The following is a 14576-nucleotide window of genomic DNA, read 5'->3' as shown; positions in this document are numbered from 1 at the left end:
AATTTTTGCTCCAAAAGATGCATTAGAGCTGACTGTCCGGGTAGGTCTTATTTTTGGGGAAGCACAGTAGGTGTTCATTTTTGGACATGTTGAGTTCGAGCTGACCAACAGACATCCAAGGAAAGATACTGATGGGGAAACTGACCTTAAAATGGTTCCCTGCCACGTGGAACTGAGCTAAAATGGTGGCCCCAGCGGAGAGAGAGGTCCCCAGCCTAAGCTTCAGGCCACTTCCGCATAACCCCCTGCAAGCCACATCTTGAGCCAATCACCAGATGACACCTACCCCTTCCCGGACTCAAGGAAGTCCCCAACCCATAAAAACCTGCTCAAAGCCTTGCTAGGAGCTCAGTCTTTTGGGAAGGATCCCACTGAACCTGCCAGCGTAATAAAACTGTTCTCCCTGATCTCTGCGTGCTGCTTGAGTTTCTTGGTCCTTGCCGTTTTTCTGCAACAATACAAATCTCCACTCATAAATCACTCCATGTCTCTGAGTCTCAGTTTCCTCAATCATCAAACTAGGGTAACAGCTGCCTTCCCTGTCCCATAGGGCTATCATCCTACAGAAATGTGGGGAATGAGGGCAAGCAAGAACATATATGTGCAGGCACTGTATAATCTGCAAAATGTTATGAATGTGGGAGGCTTCCTTTTATCCCTTCAACTTCATTTATTCAGCAAATATTTTTCTGGCATTGACCGTGTGCCAGGCACAGTTGTAGGTGACAGCTGTCACTGTGAATAAAACAAAGGGCTTACCCTCATGGAACTTACATTTTAGGAGGTGAGAGTAATGGTACAACAAATTAAATAAGTAGAGACATATACATATGTAAATATAAAAATATATACTTACATATAAATATACATATGTTATTTACTTAATTATCTCCCTGTGTGTCTGTATGTGTATAGGTGTTGCAACTTCAAATATGATGGTCAACCGGGAGAAAGCCTCACTGAGCTGACGGCATTTAAGTGAAGCCCTGACATTGGCGAGGAGCCAGTCAGGTAGTCGTCTGCTGGAGGAGTGCACAAGGCAGAGGAAGAACAAATGCAAAGTCTCGGAGGTTGGAAAGTCCCAAGTTCAAACACAGGAAGCCAGTATAAGTGGAGTGGAGCTCGTGACAGGGAGTGTCAAAGGCTAAACGAACTCTCCACACACAGAGGAAATGGCCTCTGAGGCGCCCACCCCTTGTTAAATAGAAGCACCTCTTCTCAGGCCCCACACCCAGAGAATACCACGTCTGAAATCCTGCCAGACTTAGAATTCTACAATCACACAATTTTCTAGTTGGAGGGAACTTCTTTAGGCCCTGTAGTTTTCTTCCCACTCTGGTTCAGTGATCTTTACTGAAGGAAAAGGGGAAAAAAAAAATAGGCTTGTTAGAGCCAGCAGGCTGGGCAAAGCTCACCCACACCCAGGTCTGTCCTCCCAACGTGCAGTCACCGACTTCTGTCATCTGACAGCGTTCTGCCCAGCACAGCAAATGTGCCTGAGAAAGCGTCAGGTAGCCTTTGCTCTATGTCACAACCTACTTTCTGGCAGGGACCAGAATACTGTTCCAAGTCAGGCATGAGGACACGGTGTCTCAGATCCAAATGGCCAGCACACTGTTGCTCCTTTCTGCAAGGGACGATGGCTTCATGGTTTTAAGTCAATAAGGCTCTTATTTACAGAGAACTTCCAGTTCACAAAAGGATTTTATACCCATTCTCATTTAAACTGCACAGAACCCTTAAGGGGTCGTGTTTGCAGTCCCCTCTCAGCAAAGGATGCTGAGGCTTAGGGAGGCAGGGTTCCCCTAAGGAAACAGCCAGTTCACCTGCAGAGACCCCCCATATCCAAGGCTCTCTGAGCTGCCCACGTAGTGACTCACCATCTGGGGTGAGGCGCTCCACTTCCGGGGTGATGAGAGCCTTTCCTCTGCAGGGCAAGCTTACATGTTACTTTCTGAAATCACCTACTTTGCATTCTCTTTCTCTTTCCTGAGGCTAATTTTTAATACTTATGTGCTGGAAGTGACAGCTCATTTTTTGTACAGGTACAAACCAGTATGAATAGCTGTTTGTTCAGGTTCTGGCGACCTGAACATGGGGCTGTAATTTACCTTCCAATGAGAGATGGTGTCAGAAGCTATGGAGAGACAGTCTCTTAAAGTGGTCCTAGGGGAGTTGTGGAGTTGTGCCCCCACTCCCACCTGCTTTTGATCTGCAACATCTCAGCGTGGACTCAAAAGAAATGAGATAATGACTCTTAAGGAAAACACTTCCTATACTTGGCTTTGCTTGTGTGTTTTTTTATTTTGTCTGTTTAGATACCTGTGCTTCCTGTAAGAGTTAGGATACGCTGCCTTTATTACAAAGACAAAGATATATCAAGACAGCATGATAGTAAAAACATCATTGAACTAAAGTGGCTCCAGTCATTGAACCTTTGGGAAGTCTCCTAACTGTCTGTTTCTCCTTCTGTAAAGTTACAGATTAGGAGAGTGGTCTCTAAGATCCCTTTAGCTCTGAAGACGGACAGGGAGGGAGAGGAGATATTTCCTGGCAATACTAGCTGGCCCTACAAGAGTGTTGTGGGCAATACAGACTTTTAAAGACCTGCAATTCTTTAAAGTTCCAATTCATGCTTAGATCTGACTATATTTTCGAATCACTTCATTCATGAAAAATAAAGTGCAAAATTCAAACCAGTGTAATTTCTGTGATCTCCACCAGACAGAAGGACAACTAATCAACAAGAGAGACTGAAATGCTGCCTGGACATCATGAGAGCTCGGGATCATCCAGCTGCTGCGCCGTGAGGCTGGGTCCCAGCCACTCTGAGTCTGCATTAAGTCAATGTCTTTCAAGGAGGCTGAACCTGCACCGAAGCATTTATTCCTCTTCTCTTTGAAGGCCGAGGTTCCAGTTGGCAAGGAAAGGGGATTATCTGAATCTCACAGTAGTTGGGTTCCTTTGCTTTAGCTTCTGGTTTCAGACCTAAGGCATCTGATCGACAGTACCTCATGAATATTCAAGGGAGATACAAGGGCACATGTAAATTTCATCTAATTAGTGACAGATGATGGCTTTTCCTTCTGAGAATTGGTTTAAAGTAACAGTCATTCCACTGGTACTTTTGATAGAATGTTCCTTGTGTCAGAGAAGGGCTATCTTCATAATTTGTCAGTTGGTCATAGATCATTTCTATCAGCTGTTGCCTGAACTCAGAACTTAAGGAAGACTAACAAATATTACTTAACCATGAAGTTTGTATTCCTGTGACTGAAGTAATAATTCGACATATCGGCACTTACTTGATTTCTGAGATTGGCAAAACATCATATCCAGATGTTATATTTACAGGCACCATATGGTAGAAATATAGCAAATTTTGGATAAAGATCAGTGATCTTTATGTGATACTGATACTTTTCGCTGCATTATATATCCCTTAAGTTCTATTGCATCTCGACATGCTCACGAAGGCTCCTAGACCAGCTTAAGTTCGGGAAATCACTCCCTTGTCTGAATTCATAGCAATTATTGTCTGTATCCCTTGTTTGGAATTAATTATGTACAAGCAGTCCCCAAATTATGGCAGGCTTGTAATTAAAAGTTTACTTGTACTTTCATTGCTTAGAAATTGGAATAAATGGTGGCTGGTTTTCCAGCTGGCCCACAGAAGCCTCTTTAACCTACAATGTATTATTAGTTCTATCATTGTTCCTCATTGTTTTCAAGGAAAATGTGTCCCGACTTTCAAGCTGGACTTTAAGATGTCAGAAACAGATCTCTTTCTGAAAGAACCTCCAGACTCAGGGAGAGCCACTTTCCCCCTCAGTGACTTGGCATGGCCTCCCTCCTCCCTTCTCCCTGCTTCACAAGGAGATGCCACTGTCAAGGGGAGAAGAGCATCCCTGAGCATCATCCACGAATGAAATCCTATTCTTGCAGCTGTTCCTGCAAAACAGCTATTTAGTAGGCACTCGTAGCTCAGAAGCTTCCTGTACTTAACTGTGGCCGAACTTATATATTTATATCACACTTCTAACGTTTTATGACTGTCTTCACAGTTTATGTGCCTTGTGTGCGAAGACCACATCGAGGTGTGTGTCCTGCAAAGCATCCAGCTCACAGCTATGCACGTAAGAGGCGCTCAATAAACATTTATTGATCTATAATTAGAGCTACATGGAAAAGCAATTGAGACAAGAGCTGAATCAGTCAGGCACTATTAGGCATCAAAACAGATAACCTAACAATTTCAACGACCACCTGGTTAGGTGTCTTTATCCTCAGTCACATAGCTCAAGTGTACGTTTAAAAGGATGCCCTGATCCTGGATTGTCTTTCTGCTCCTGGACCCAAGATGTGCAACCCTGACTACTCTCCTGAAATGGATTTAAAAGCAGTTTTGATATTCTAAACATTCTAATTTGGGTCTTGAAGCCCAGACAATTCAATTCTCTGTTCACACTTAATTTTATACTCTCCTATGACCCTCTCCCCTGCTTTATGTTCTTCTTGGTATTATATTAAAAAATTTGTCTCCCTGCTTCTTTAGGCACAATCCTTTGTCCTAGCCAGCTCTGTATTAATCTCTCTGTTTAGTAGCATTTAGTAGAGTGCTTTGCTCCAAATAGGAATTCTTGAGCACTTACTATTACGGCAGGTACAGCACAAGGCACTTAACTGTAATGTGTTCTTCCATCTAAGGCTGGTGTTATTATTACCCCTGTATCACACATGACCAAATGGAAGCAGGGCAAGATTCAATAATTTCTCAAAGGTCTCAACTGCTAGCCAAGTGTTGGAAGTGGGATTTGAACCCAGGCAACCTGGCTTTGGAGTCCACTTTCATAAACACTGCACATTACTGCCCCTCAATAAATGGCTGTTAATGGTTTAATTGAACTGCAGGTAAAAATAGCAAGTTATAACAATAACAAAGTTGCTTTACCGGAAGGTAAAGGACAGAATTTAAAAAAATTTCAAGATCCACGTTTTACGAATGTCACAATTTACACTCCTTAAGTACGGGGCATTCTTTCATTTCTCCACTGCACCAAGTAGAAAAAGTCCAAATTTCCTTTAGAGCAGTGCTCGCAACCAGGGGCATGTGACAATATCTGGAGACATTTTTGACTGTCATGACAGGGGTGGGCTGGGGGGAGGGTAGTTTGCTCCTGGCATCCAGTGGGTAGAAACTGGAGAAGCTGCGAATCATCCTACAATGCACAGGAGAGGACCCACCAACAAATTAATGAGCCCCAAATATCAAGAGTGAAGACGTTAAGAAACCTTGCTGTAGAAAGATGCAAAGTCTAACTACTTAGGATATCTCCGATGTGGCTCACTTTTGACTATACATGCAGGGGAAGGGGAAAAAAAATCAATCATTCTATTTCAGTCATTCAGGATCCCCTCTCTAGCAGGATGAAGCATAGCTTAGAAAATCTTCAGAAGTCTGTCTAAATGTTTAAATGACATAAACCTGAATTTAGACTTTCACTCAATCAACTGCTAAACCAAGAATGCATCCCACTGCTCAAAGCTACCAACACAGTAACATTTAATCCTCATAAAATGAGAAAGCGATGTAAAATGATTAAGAACAGACACAAGCTACCAGGTAGCATGCAGGCTTCCTCCTATACACAGAATTTTTCTTTCCCCTTCTTTTTAATGGCTCAAGACAATGGATTTTGTTTCTCTAAAGCTGCGGTGTCTTAGAAATCACACCAGGATCTCATGTGGTTTCCCTTTCTCCAGATATACATGCCCAGACAGGGCAAGAATTTGCTCCCCAGTGGATTCTTAACTAGTTTGTTGAATTTAGCTACTGAAGGTACAGAACAGTAAAATATGATCTTAATTCAAGTGTACCATGTTTTGAAAAAGATTCCGTTAGGAGGAATCTGTTATATATTTGGAAGGAGAGCTATCATCACTTTGCAACGAGCATCCTTGAATTTTGAGTGTTATGTCAATAACAGATATTTCACATTATATGATCCAAACTATAAATAGAAAATAGCAAAACATAAATGCCCTAGAATTTTACAGTTCTTAAGGGCTGTTTTATGTGCCATGAATAGACATAATGATGCTATTTAATGAAGTAATTTTATAGCCCAGGGAAGACAGAGCCTCACGTACTAAGTCATCTGTCACATATTGTCCCCCTCGGCACTCCCTCACAGCCACAGGGACCCACTCTCTTCTTGGAGACCCAGCTGAAGGGAACTCATCTGGGTAAAGCCATCTCATCATTCAAGGCCATTTTCTTTCCTTTCTAGAAGGTCAGACATGAGAATTGCTATCCTGAAGGTCAAAGCAGTTGTAATCTGCCCCCGTACCCCAAAGTCCATGGCCATTTTGGGAGGAGAGCCCTACCATTATATATGTGCTTCTACATACAGTACTTTCCCCCAGATCTTTTGTACATAATTTGTCATCACTAGATGCTTTGTGGAAGCACTTTTATAAGAAAAAAAAATGTCGTATTCATTAAATCAAGGCATATGACTAAATATAAGAATCAAGATGAAATTAACTTATTTTCAAGTCAATGGAGCTGTTATAAAATCACGTTCTCTCAAAAAAACAAACAAACCAAAAAAAAAGCTACCATCAGAAATTTCCTGAGTACAGATAGGAAAGGATTTTTCTCTGATTTCAAACATCCTGCAGTTATGTGGGCTCTTTCACAGAAGTGCTCTTCTGAACAGCATCTGAACCCAGCCATTCCCAGAAGAAAGCATCGCTACAGATTTCTCAGTCTCCCTCCTGTGTTTTTGTAGCTTCATATCTGAGATGTAAAATTTCACTTGAGAATTTTATGTAAAAAGCACTCTCAGATTTATTTGCTTTTTAATATCATGAAACTGCAACAGAGATTGGTTTGGCACTTTATAGGACCCTGTACTCGTGAAGTTAGACTTTTAGGGGTTGAATGACTCTTTAAAAATACTTACACAGATTAAATGTATCTAAAACAACATCATGGTATATGTGAAACAATGGACTATAGTTTTGTGTTTCAGTAATTGTTTTTGTGTTCTTGTTTTTAAATTTTTTCTTTGACATAGTACTCACATTTATTTTTTGAAAATAGCATTTAACAAGAATGTTTTCTTCATGCTTTCCCTATTTCTGCATAATTACACTAATGTATTAGCGAGGGCAGTTATATTTAAATGCTTGTATATATTTAGCAGCATAATTATGCAAATTCTATCATGTTTATGATTGTAAATATCCTTTAGGAACAGTTATTTAGCATTTAGTGTCGAAACAATTTTTGAAAAATCCTGGTTGAAATGCTCAGAATTCACACCTGAATTCATGCCTTTGCTGGGTGAAGTTGGGGATCATAGTTCTCACTCTCCAGGCAGAATATTGTACAGTGGTAAAAAGCATGAATTCTTTAATGGACTTGGACATTCTATGCCACTTACTGGCTTTGTGACCTTGGGTAAGTTACTTAACCTCTCTGAGGTCAGTTTCTACACCTGTAAAATTGGGATGATTATAGAACATACTTCAATGGGTCTTCATGACGATTACATCCTAGGATGTATGGAAACTACTTAACACAGTGTTTGGCCTATAAAAGGCTCTCAATAAATCATAGCTACCATCAGTTTTCTTCTTATAATAGTACTTACAGCAAAAATTTCCAGACTCAAGTTCTTTTTACTAGAGAATCATTCTATACTCATTTTTTGTCATGTGCCTGGGTTGAGTTAATGGGGATGTTTAGGTGTTTCACAAATAGGGACTCTAAATGTTGAACTGTGTGTGTGTGGGGTGGGGTGGGGTGGGAGGGGTTACAGGAGAAGGGATTCTAGCCTGCTCATGTATATACAAGCATTCCATTTCCACCCTTTGGAAAGATAAGCTGATTAACAGGTGAGGAATCACCTGGCTGAGATGTGAGACAAAATTCTTCCTCTGCTCTTTCACATTTTAGGGAATGAAAACATGCAAAAGTGTAAAATTATATTCATAACTACAATCATAAGTCAGAAAATGGTAGTGATAATGACAGCGTATTTTAGGTGAGCACTGATCTTTTTAGTCAATTTTTCTAATACTTAGTATTCTGGAAATAAGATAATTTGGATGTTCTAAAAAGGGTCTGTAACATGTAAAACAGAAATCCACAGACCCTTTCTGAGCGTTGGTGACATAGAAATCTAAAGAGGCAGCTGAGGCCCAGAAGGAACACCAAGACTACTTACGGCTAAAGTTCTTCAAGCTTTTGATCTAATACAGAGAAGTTTCCACATATCAGCAGAGGGTTCCTTCCTTTTTTTCCCTTCCATAATCAAATGCTGTAAAAGCCTGGGTTCAGTGATGTTCATTAAGTTATACACGTGTGGTGACTGCATGTACGACACTGAACTAGATGCTGGGGAAGAAGTCGGACACCATCATTGGCCAGAAAGTGCCTACAGCCCAGCAAGGTGGAAACAGCTTAAGAGGATCCACAGAAGAATCAAGTTCTCAGTCCCCTTCTACCCGCAAGGTGGGGTCAGCACGGGGTGGGTGGGAGTGGTGGGAAGGATGGACTCTGGCTCTCAACATTATATATCCTGGAGTTGGATAGTTTTTATTGTTTCCTGTACTAACTTCTTAGGACTCCAGGTCCCATCCTCTCAGTGACTCACATTTCCTGACCATCCCTTCACGGGCCCACCACCAAGGACGCGTTACCGTGTTTTCAAAGCACAGGGCACAAGCTTCTGAGCCTTAAGGCATATCTTGGAAGATGTCCCTGTTGTTGTGACATTGCTCTTTTCCAATAAGCCTCAGTGTTTATTCCACATTCCTCAGCTGAACGTCTGTGGTCACACGAAGTGTCCCTTTTCTTAGTCCTACATAATCAAGGCAGTCACCGTTGATGGGTTTGCTTGTTTGTTTTTTTAATTTGTGTGAGAGGATTAGAATTTGTTGGTGCATTGATGCTCTCCAAACTTCCGTGTTCATTCTCTTTCCAACCTCCTAGAATCTTTCTGCTGTGACTGAATAGATAAGGAGAGACAGCCCTTTCACGGTAAAATTCTGCTAGTAAGGACAGGACTTTCTGATTTGTGTTTGAGAAAGTAAGATAGACAATTCACATTCCATTCACAATTTTGGCCTCCTTTTTATAAGGTTATGTAATAGTGATATTACTACTTTTAGTGAAGAGCAGGGACCACTGGTTCTTGTAAAGTACGAGTAAATATCTGGATCTTACTTTTCGCACCCTTTTTGAATGAATAGGACAACCGGTAAAAGGCTTAACCACTTTGGGACTCAATTTCTTTGACAGATTTTTATGATTAAAATTATTATGTTGACTTCCTTTAACCAATTCTCAGGCCCTCGATCAAAATTAGCTTTTCTATTACTATGTGAACTTTGGGGGGTTTTTAAGATGTAGTAGAAAGCTTCTGGACTGATAAATTATACAAATATGTATTCTAAAAAAGAAATTAAAATGCGCGAGTGTGTCATTCACTAGAACGTTTTTGTTGATCTCAGTACTACTCCGGAATGAGTATTAAATCTAAACCATCCTATTTTATGCAAATTCTTGCTTTATCACCTTTGATGACAGCCAGTAACATATTCTTTTCATTTCTCCAAACCAGATAAGAAAAAATTTCACCGCACAAGGAAAAACACAAACTGTCATTTCACACAGTTAAAACTTGAACCCCTCACTCCTTTTCAGTGGCAGGTCAATTACGACGAGCTCTTGATTTATTTGTCTGAATGGTTTCTGCTAATCACAATCTTCTTCCGAATTATTCAGATGTACACGAATGATGACACAGTTTGACCGACATTCGGGAGGTCTGCACTGACCACTCGTGGTGTGTCTACCCTCCTTTAGCTTGGCCATGGGTCTGCCACACTTGACACCCACTGATTTAGAAACTATGAACAAGGATGGCCTTTGATCCTACTCTGTGCCCTCTGCAGCATCGCAGGGCACGCGGGCTGAGGCTGGTGCTCAGCCAACATCTGTTCTCTTGGTTTGACCTCTGAAAAGCAGCCCCCAACCACACACCACCCTTGGCCACCCTCACCACCTTACCTGGTCTCTCTGTCTTTGGGTATCGTAGCGGTGCTGTAAGCAAACATTTGCTTCTCCACTAAAGGAGGGCCAAGGTCCACAATGCCGGATAATCCTGGAGTGGTCCGTGGCTTTTCAATATACACCAAGGTGCCCGGCTCCTTTTTGAAGGCCTGGCGGCTAGGCGAGGCCCGGTCTGGCTGCAAGGTGTGAGGGGGCCCATGGGCGTTATGGTGTGGGTGCATGTCCACCATTCTCATGTCACTGACTCGGTGAGGAGAGGCGGGGGGCGTTTTGGAGCCCAGAGTAGGCAAGTGGCTATCTGGATATTTCCTTGACTTCTGTCTATACAGTGACTGCTCCATGTGCATTTCTGCTTGCAAAGAAGGGCTGCAGTAAGCACTCGCTGACCGAATCGCTGTGCGGTGATATGCGATGATGTGATCAGGGACATCCAGTGGGTGCCCCCCGTGAGAAGAAGCTATGCTCATCCGTCCCTCATGATACAGGTAAGGATCAGCATAGAAACCCTCATTGCGGTACATGGCAATGTTCTTGCCACTCATGTCTTCATCTGGCTTTACGTCTCTTCTTTCCAAAATGGCGCTTGGGCTGGGTGAGATGGATCTGGACACTGGCAGGCTAGAGAGTCTGTCCCTGGGGATGGTGGCGTTGCCCGGAACAACCATGGGGCGGGTGCCCCCATAAGGAATTCTGGATGGGGATGGAGGCATGGAATGGGGCACAGGAGTGGACGGTGGAGAATTTGGAATGACATGGGGTGGATGAACTGTAGATCCAGGTCGGGAGGCCCCTGGGCCATCTCCTCTTGCATAAATAATTTCTCTCTGCATCTGAAAATGAAACAAGGAATTAGAAAATCTACTCTGATATTCATGTTTTCAGAGGTCTCAGTGTGACAGTGGGAGGGGGCCTGTCTGAATAACGGCCTCTTCAAGAGCCCACACCCTACTCCCTGTGATATGTGCAAGAGAAAGGCAGGAGGTCAGAGTCAGGGAAGGAGACATGATGACAGAAGTAGGGCCAGAGAGAGACACTGGAAGATGCTATGCCACTGCCTTTGAAGATGGAGGAGAGGGCCATGAACCAAGGAACACAGCAGTGCCCAGGAGCTGGAAAAGGCGAGGGAATGGGTTCTTTCCTACAGGAAGTATGGGGCTGCCAACACCTTGATACTGGCCTGTGAAACCCATCCTGGACTTTGGCTCTCCACAACTGTAAAATGTTGCATTTGTGGTGTTTTAAGCCACTAAACTTGTGATCATTTGTTACAGCAGCCACAGGAAACAAACGTACTTGATATAGAACACAACATTGTGGGGTTTGAGGGGAAACAGTAGTTTAAATTTTGAGGTCACACTTAGAGACACTTAATAAATGAGTGTCTAAGACATTAAAAGTGCTAAAATTAAGTTTTCTAAAACTTGTCCAGGACACATTTTCTAGTATTAACCCTAAAAAACAGTAAGCATCTTTCCCATCTTCCCAAGCTGGTACAATCTAGGGACATGGCCAGTGAGAAAGAAGATACATGTGGAAAGTTTCACTTTCCAACAGAAAGTTCACCATCTCCATACCTGAACTGTTCACCATCTCCATACTTGAACTGTGAGAAAACCAGCTCTGAGAGGTTGGGAGGAAATAATGATCCAGGAGATTAGAGTGCGACTGGAGGCAAAACTCACAGTGTAGAGGGCAAAGGAGAGAAGAGGGGAAAGAACCCAGGCATGGTGGGGAGAAACAATCCTAACACGACATGCCCTGGGGCTGCCACGTGATGACAAGGAACCTGCTGGAGTCAGCCGTCCTAAGTGTGGCACCTTTCGTCCAGGCAGCAGTGACTTCTGGGCTGTGTCATTACCATCAGTTCAGGAGAGTGGGGACTCCCGCAGGGTCTTTCATTAGCCCTCCTTTAGAAGAAACAATGACTGAAGAATCAATGACTGACGAATCACAGACACTGCTTGCCAGAGACAGGAGGTGGGTGGTGGGTGAAGGTGGTCAAAAGATGTGACTTGCAGTTATAATAATAATAAATAAAATTAAGTCATCGGGGTGTAATGTACAGCATGGTGACTACAGTTAATGATGCTGTGCTGTATATTTGAAAGTTGTTAAGAGAGTAGCTTTTTAAAGTTCTCATCACAAGAAAGAAAGATTGTAACGATGTATGGTGATGGATGTTAACTAGACAGTGTGGTGTTCATTTCATGGTATAGAGAATCATTAATTACATCCATCTGAAACTAAAATCATGATATACGTCAATTGTATCTCAACAAAAAAGGAACCATGTTAATGGGGAAAGGGGAAACTACTTTTCATATAAACTGCTCTATTTAGCAAGGGGCAGAATAAAAAACACAAATTATTTTAGCATATGGGCATATGATCCTTTTTGTTTTGGTCAAAGCCCAGGAGGGTGATGCTCACTGAGATTCTCCAAATGGGGAATTAGGAGGGAAGGGACAGACAGGTTTGGCACCTCTCAAATCCTATTTGTGCTGTTACAGGAGCCCACACTCCCATCCAGACTTCTGGGGAGATGTGACAGGCAAGGAGGACTAAATGGTTAGGGGGTAGGTGGGGGATGAGGAGAGAGGAGGTGGGTTCAAATGGACAAGAACCAACCGGAGCAGCTGAGAGACCCGTAGTATGGGTGATGGAGGAAGAGAAGAAAAAGTAGAGGCAACAGAAGAAGGTTGAAAATGAAACAGAGCCCAATGCATGAATACATACCAATTCCTTAGCTTATAAATTCATTCATTTAGTAAACAACATTTACGAAGTAGTTGCTAAGAACCAGGCGTTATTTTAGGACACTGCTCTAATAAGCCGCCAATTCCCACCCTGGAGAGGGTCCATTCTTGCATACAGCTCCTGGATGAGAATTCAGGGAAAGAACCAGCAAAGCCCAGCTTCCTTACCGTGTCTCTGAAAAGCCCTAAAAGTGCAGAATCCCTGACTCAGGAGTTTTACATATTATGGTGGATTGACCAATAAAAAATGCAAGCAAGGTGCAAATTTGTAGCAACCACAAGGAGCCCTTTGAGAGTACCTTATGTGAGCACCACTGAATTGGCTTCTCAGCCCCCTTAGGGGGCCGGCTGCTTCCCGGCTGCTTCTGGGAACCCCAAAGCATGCAGGATCCTCACTCATAATTACAACTTTATCTCCACTACCCTCCCACCCCTCCCACCACAACAAGTCCTCTGTTCTTCCCCTCTAAACCAAACTTGTGATATCCTCAAGCTGTTGCTTCAACCCGTGGACTCTCTCCCCATTTCCCAGCCCTTGTGGACCTAAACTGAGGCTGAGGCTCAAAGCTGGGCCCCAGGTGCATCTGCTCCCCTTGGCCCAGCCCAGCCCTGTCTCTCTCTGCTCACTCTTTTGACACCCTCATGACTCAGGTGTTCAGGCCCTTAGACCAAGGCGTGATATTATCACTGTGTGATAATGTACCCAATTCTCATTCCAGAATGGATGGAGCAGCCACGTGACAGAAGTTTTATAGCAGATCAACACAGATCTCCTATAAATACCTCTCCCACCCTGTTTTCCACAAGGCAGGGCTCAATGAAAAGAATGGCTCATGCTGCAGGGTGTATCTGGCCAAATTCCCCACGTAATCAGACCGCACAATGCAATAATCAACCCAAATGGATGTAAAGATGAATTTATCATATTGATCCAAACATGACACTGTATAAAGTGAAGCACGGTGTTCAAGGTGATTCGGGCACAATAAATGGTAGGTACTATTGTCATTATTAATTCCAAAAATTAAAGATGAGGCCTCAAATGTCTAGAGCACACTTAGGATGAATAAAAATTCTAACTGGGTTAGTCACTATCCCCTGTTCTTTTCCTTCTTTATCTGGCTTCAGAATACATCTTGATTTGGGGGATCCTGACCCCATTTAACACACAGCACACACTACCCTGCCTTTTCTGGCAAGAGAGTAAAGAAATCTCAAGATTCTGAGGAGTACAGAACTTTCTAGAAGGATAAAATTAATGAAAGGAAAATGTAAAACTAATTTTAATTCATGAAAAGTTGAGTAAATTTCTTTTAAAACAACAGGGTGCCTGCATAGGTATTTTTATTTTTTATTTACTTTTTCCTGCATAGGTGTGTTAAAAACATGTTTGGTGATATGAAAAGAAATGGTTAGGTACATTATTTAACTAATTTTTAAAATGAAACACGCAAAAAAATATTTGTTGGAAAATAGTCTCATTTGACTTTCTTGATGTCGTGTACATGAATTCAGAAAGAAATATAACAATTAATTAATCATAATTCTGATATGCTGTGTATTCATATGGGGAATGTGGGTGATTAGTCAAAACAGTTAACATCCAGTAGCCAGAATCACATGGGTACCAACCAACCAACCAACCAGAATGGGACCTCAGCCAAGATAGATAGATCCCAGACAGAAATAATCAGCATCCTGAACTTGAAGGTAATGCTGTGTATCACCCCTGC

At 42.4% G+C, this 14576-nt stretch overlaps 1 protein-coding gene across 29 annotated transcripts in view; it reads right to left on the bottom strand.

Moving 5' to 3' along the window:
* Positions 1 to 14576, bottom strand: part of KIAA1217 (KIAA1217 ortholog) — a 753165-nt gene that overhangs the window by 55325 nt on the left and 683264 nt on the right. For all 29 annotated transcript variants that reach the window (XM_074324916.2, XM_088789215.1, XM_088789195.1 and 26 more), the window contains one exon: positions 10085 to 10917. In XM_074324916.2, coding sequence (XP_074181017.2) covers positions 10085 to 10917 — 833 coding nt within the window. The remainder of the gene's footprint in view (positions 1 to 10084; positions 10918 to 14576) is intronic.

This window comes from Rhinolophus sinicus, chromosome 1 (genome assembly GCF_057876585.1).
Source record: "Rhinolophus sinicus isolate RSI-liver-muscle chromosome 1, RSI-T2T, whole genome shotgun sequence".
Classification (NCBI taxonomy): Eukaryota; Metazoa; Chordata; class Mammalia; order Chiroptera; family Rhinolophidae; genus Rhinolophus; species Rhinolophus sinicus.
This window is presented reverse-complemented; position numbering and strand designations above follow the sequence as displayed.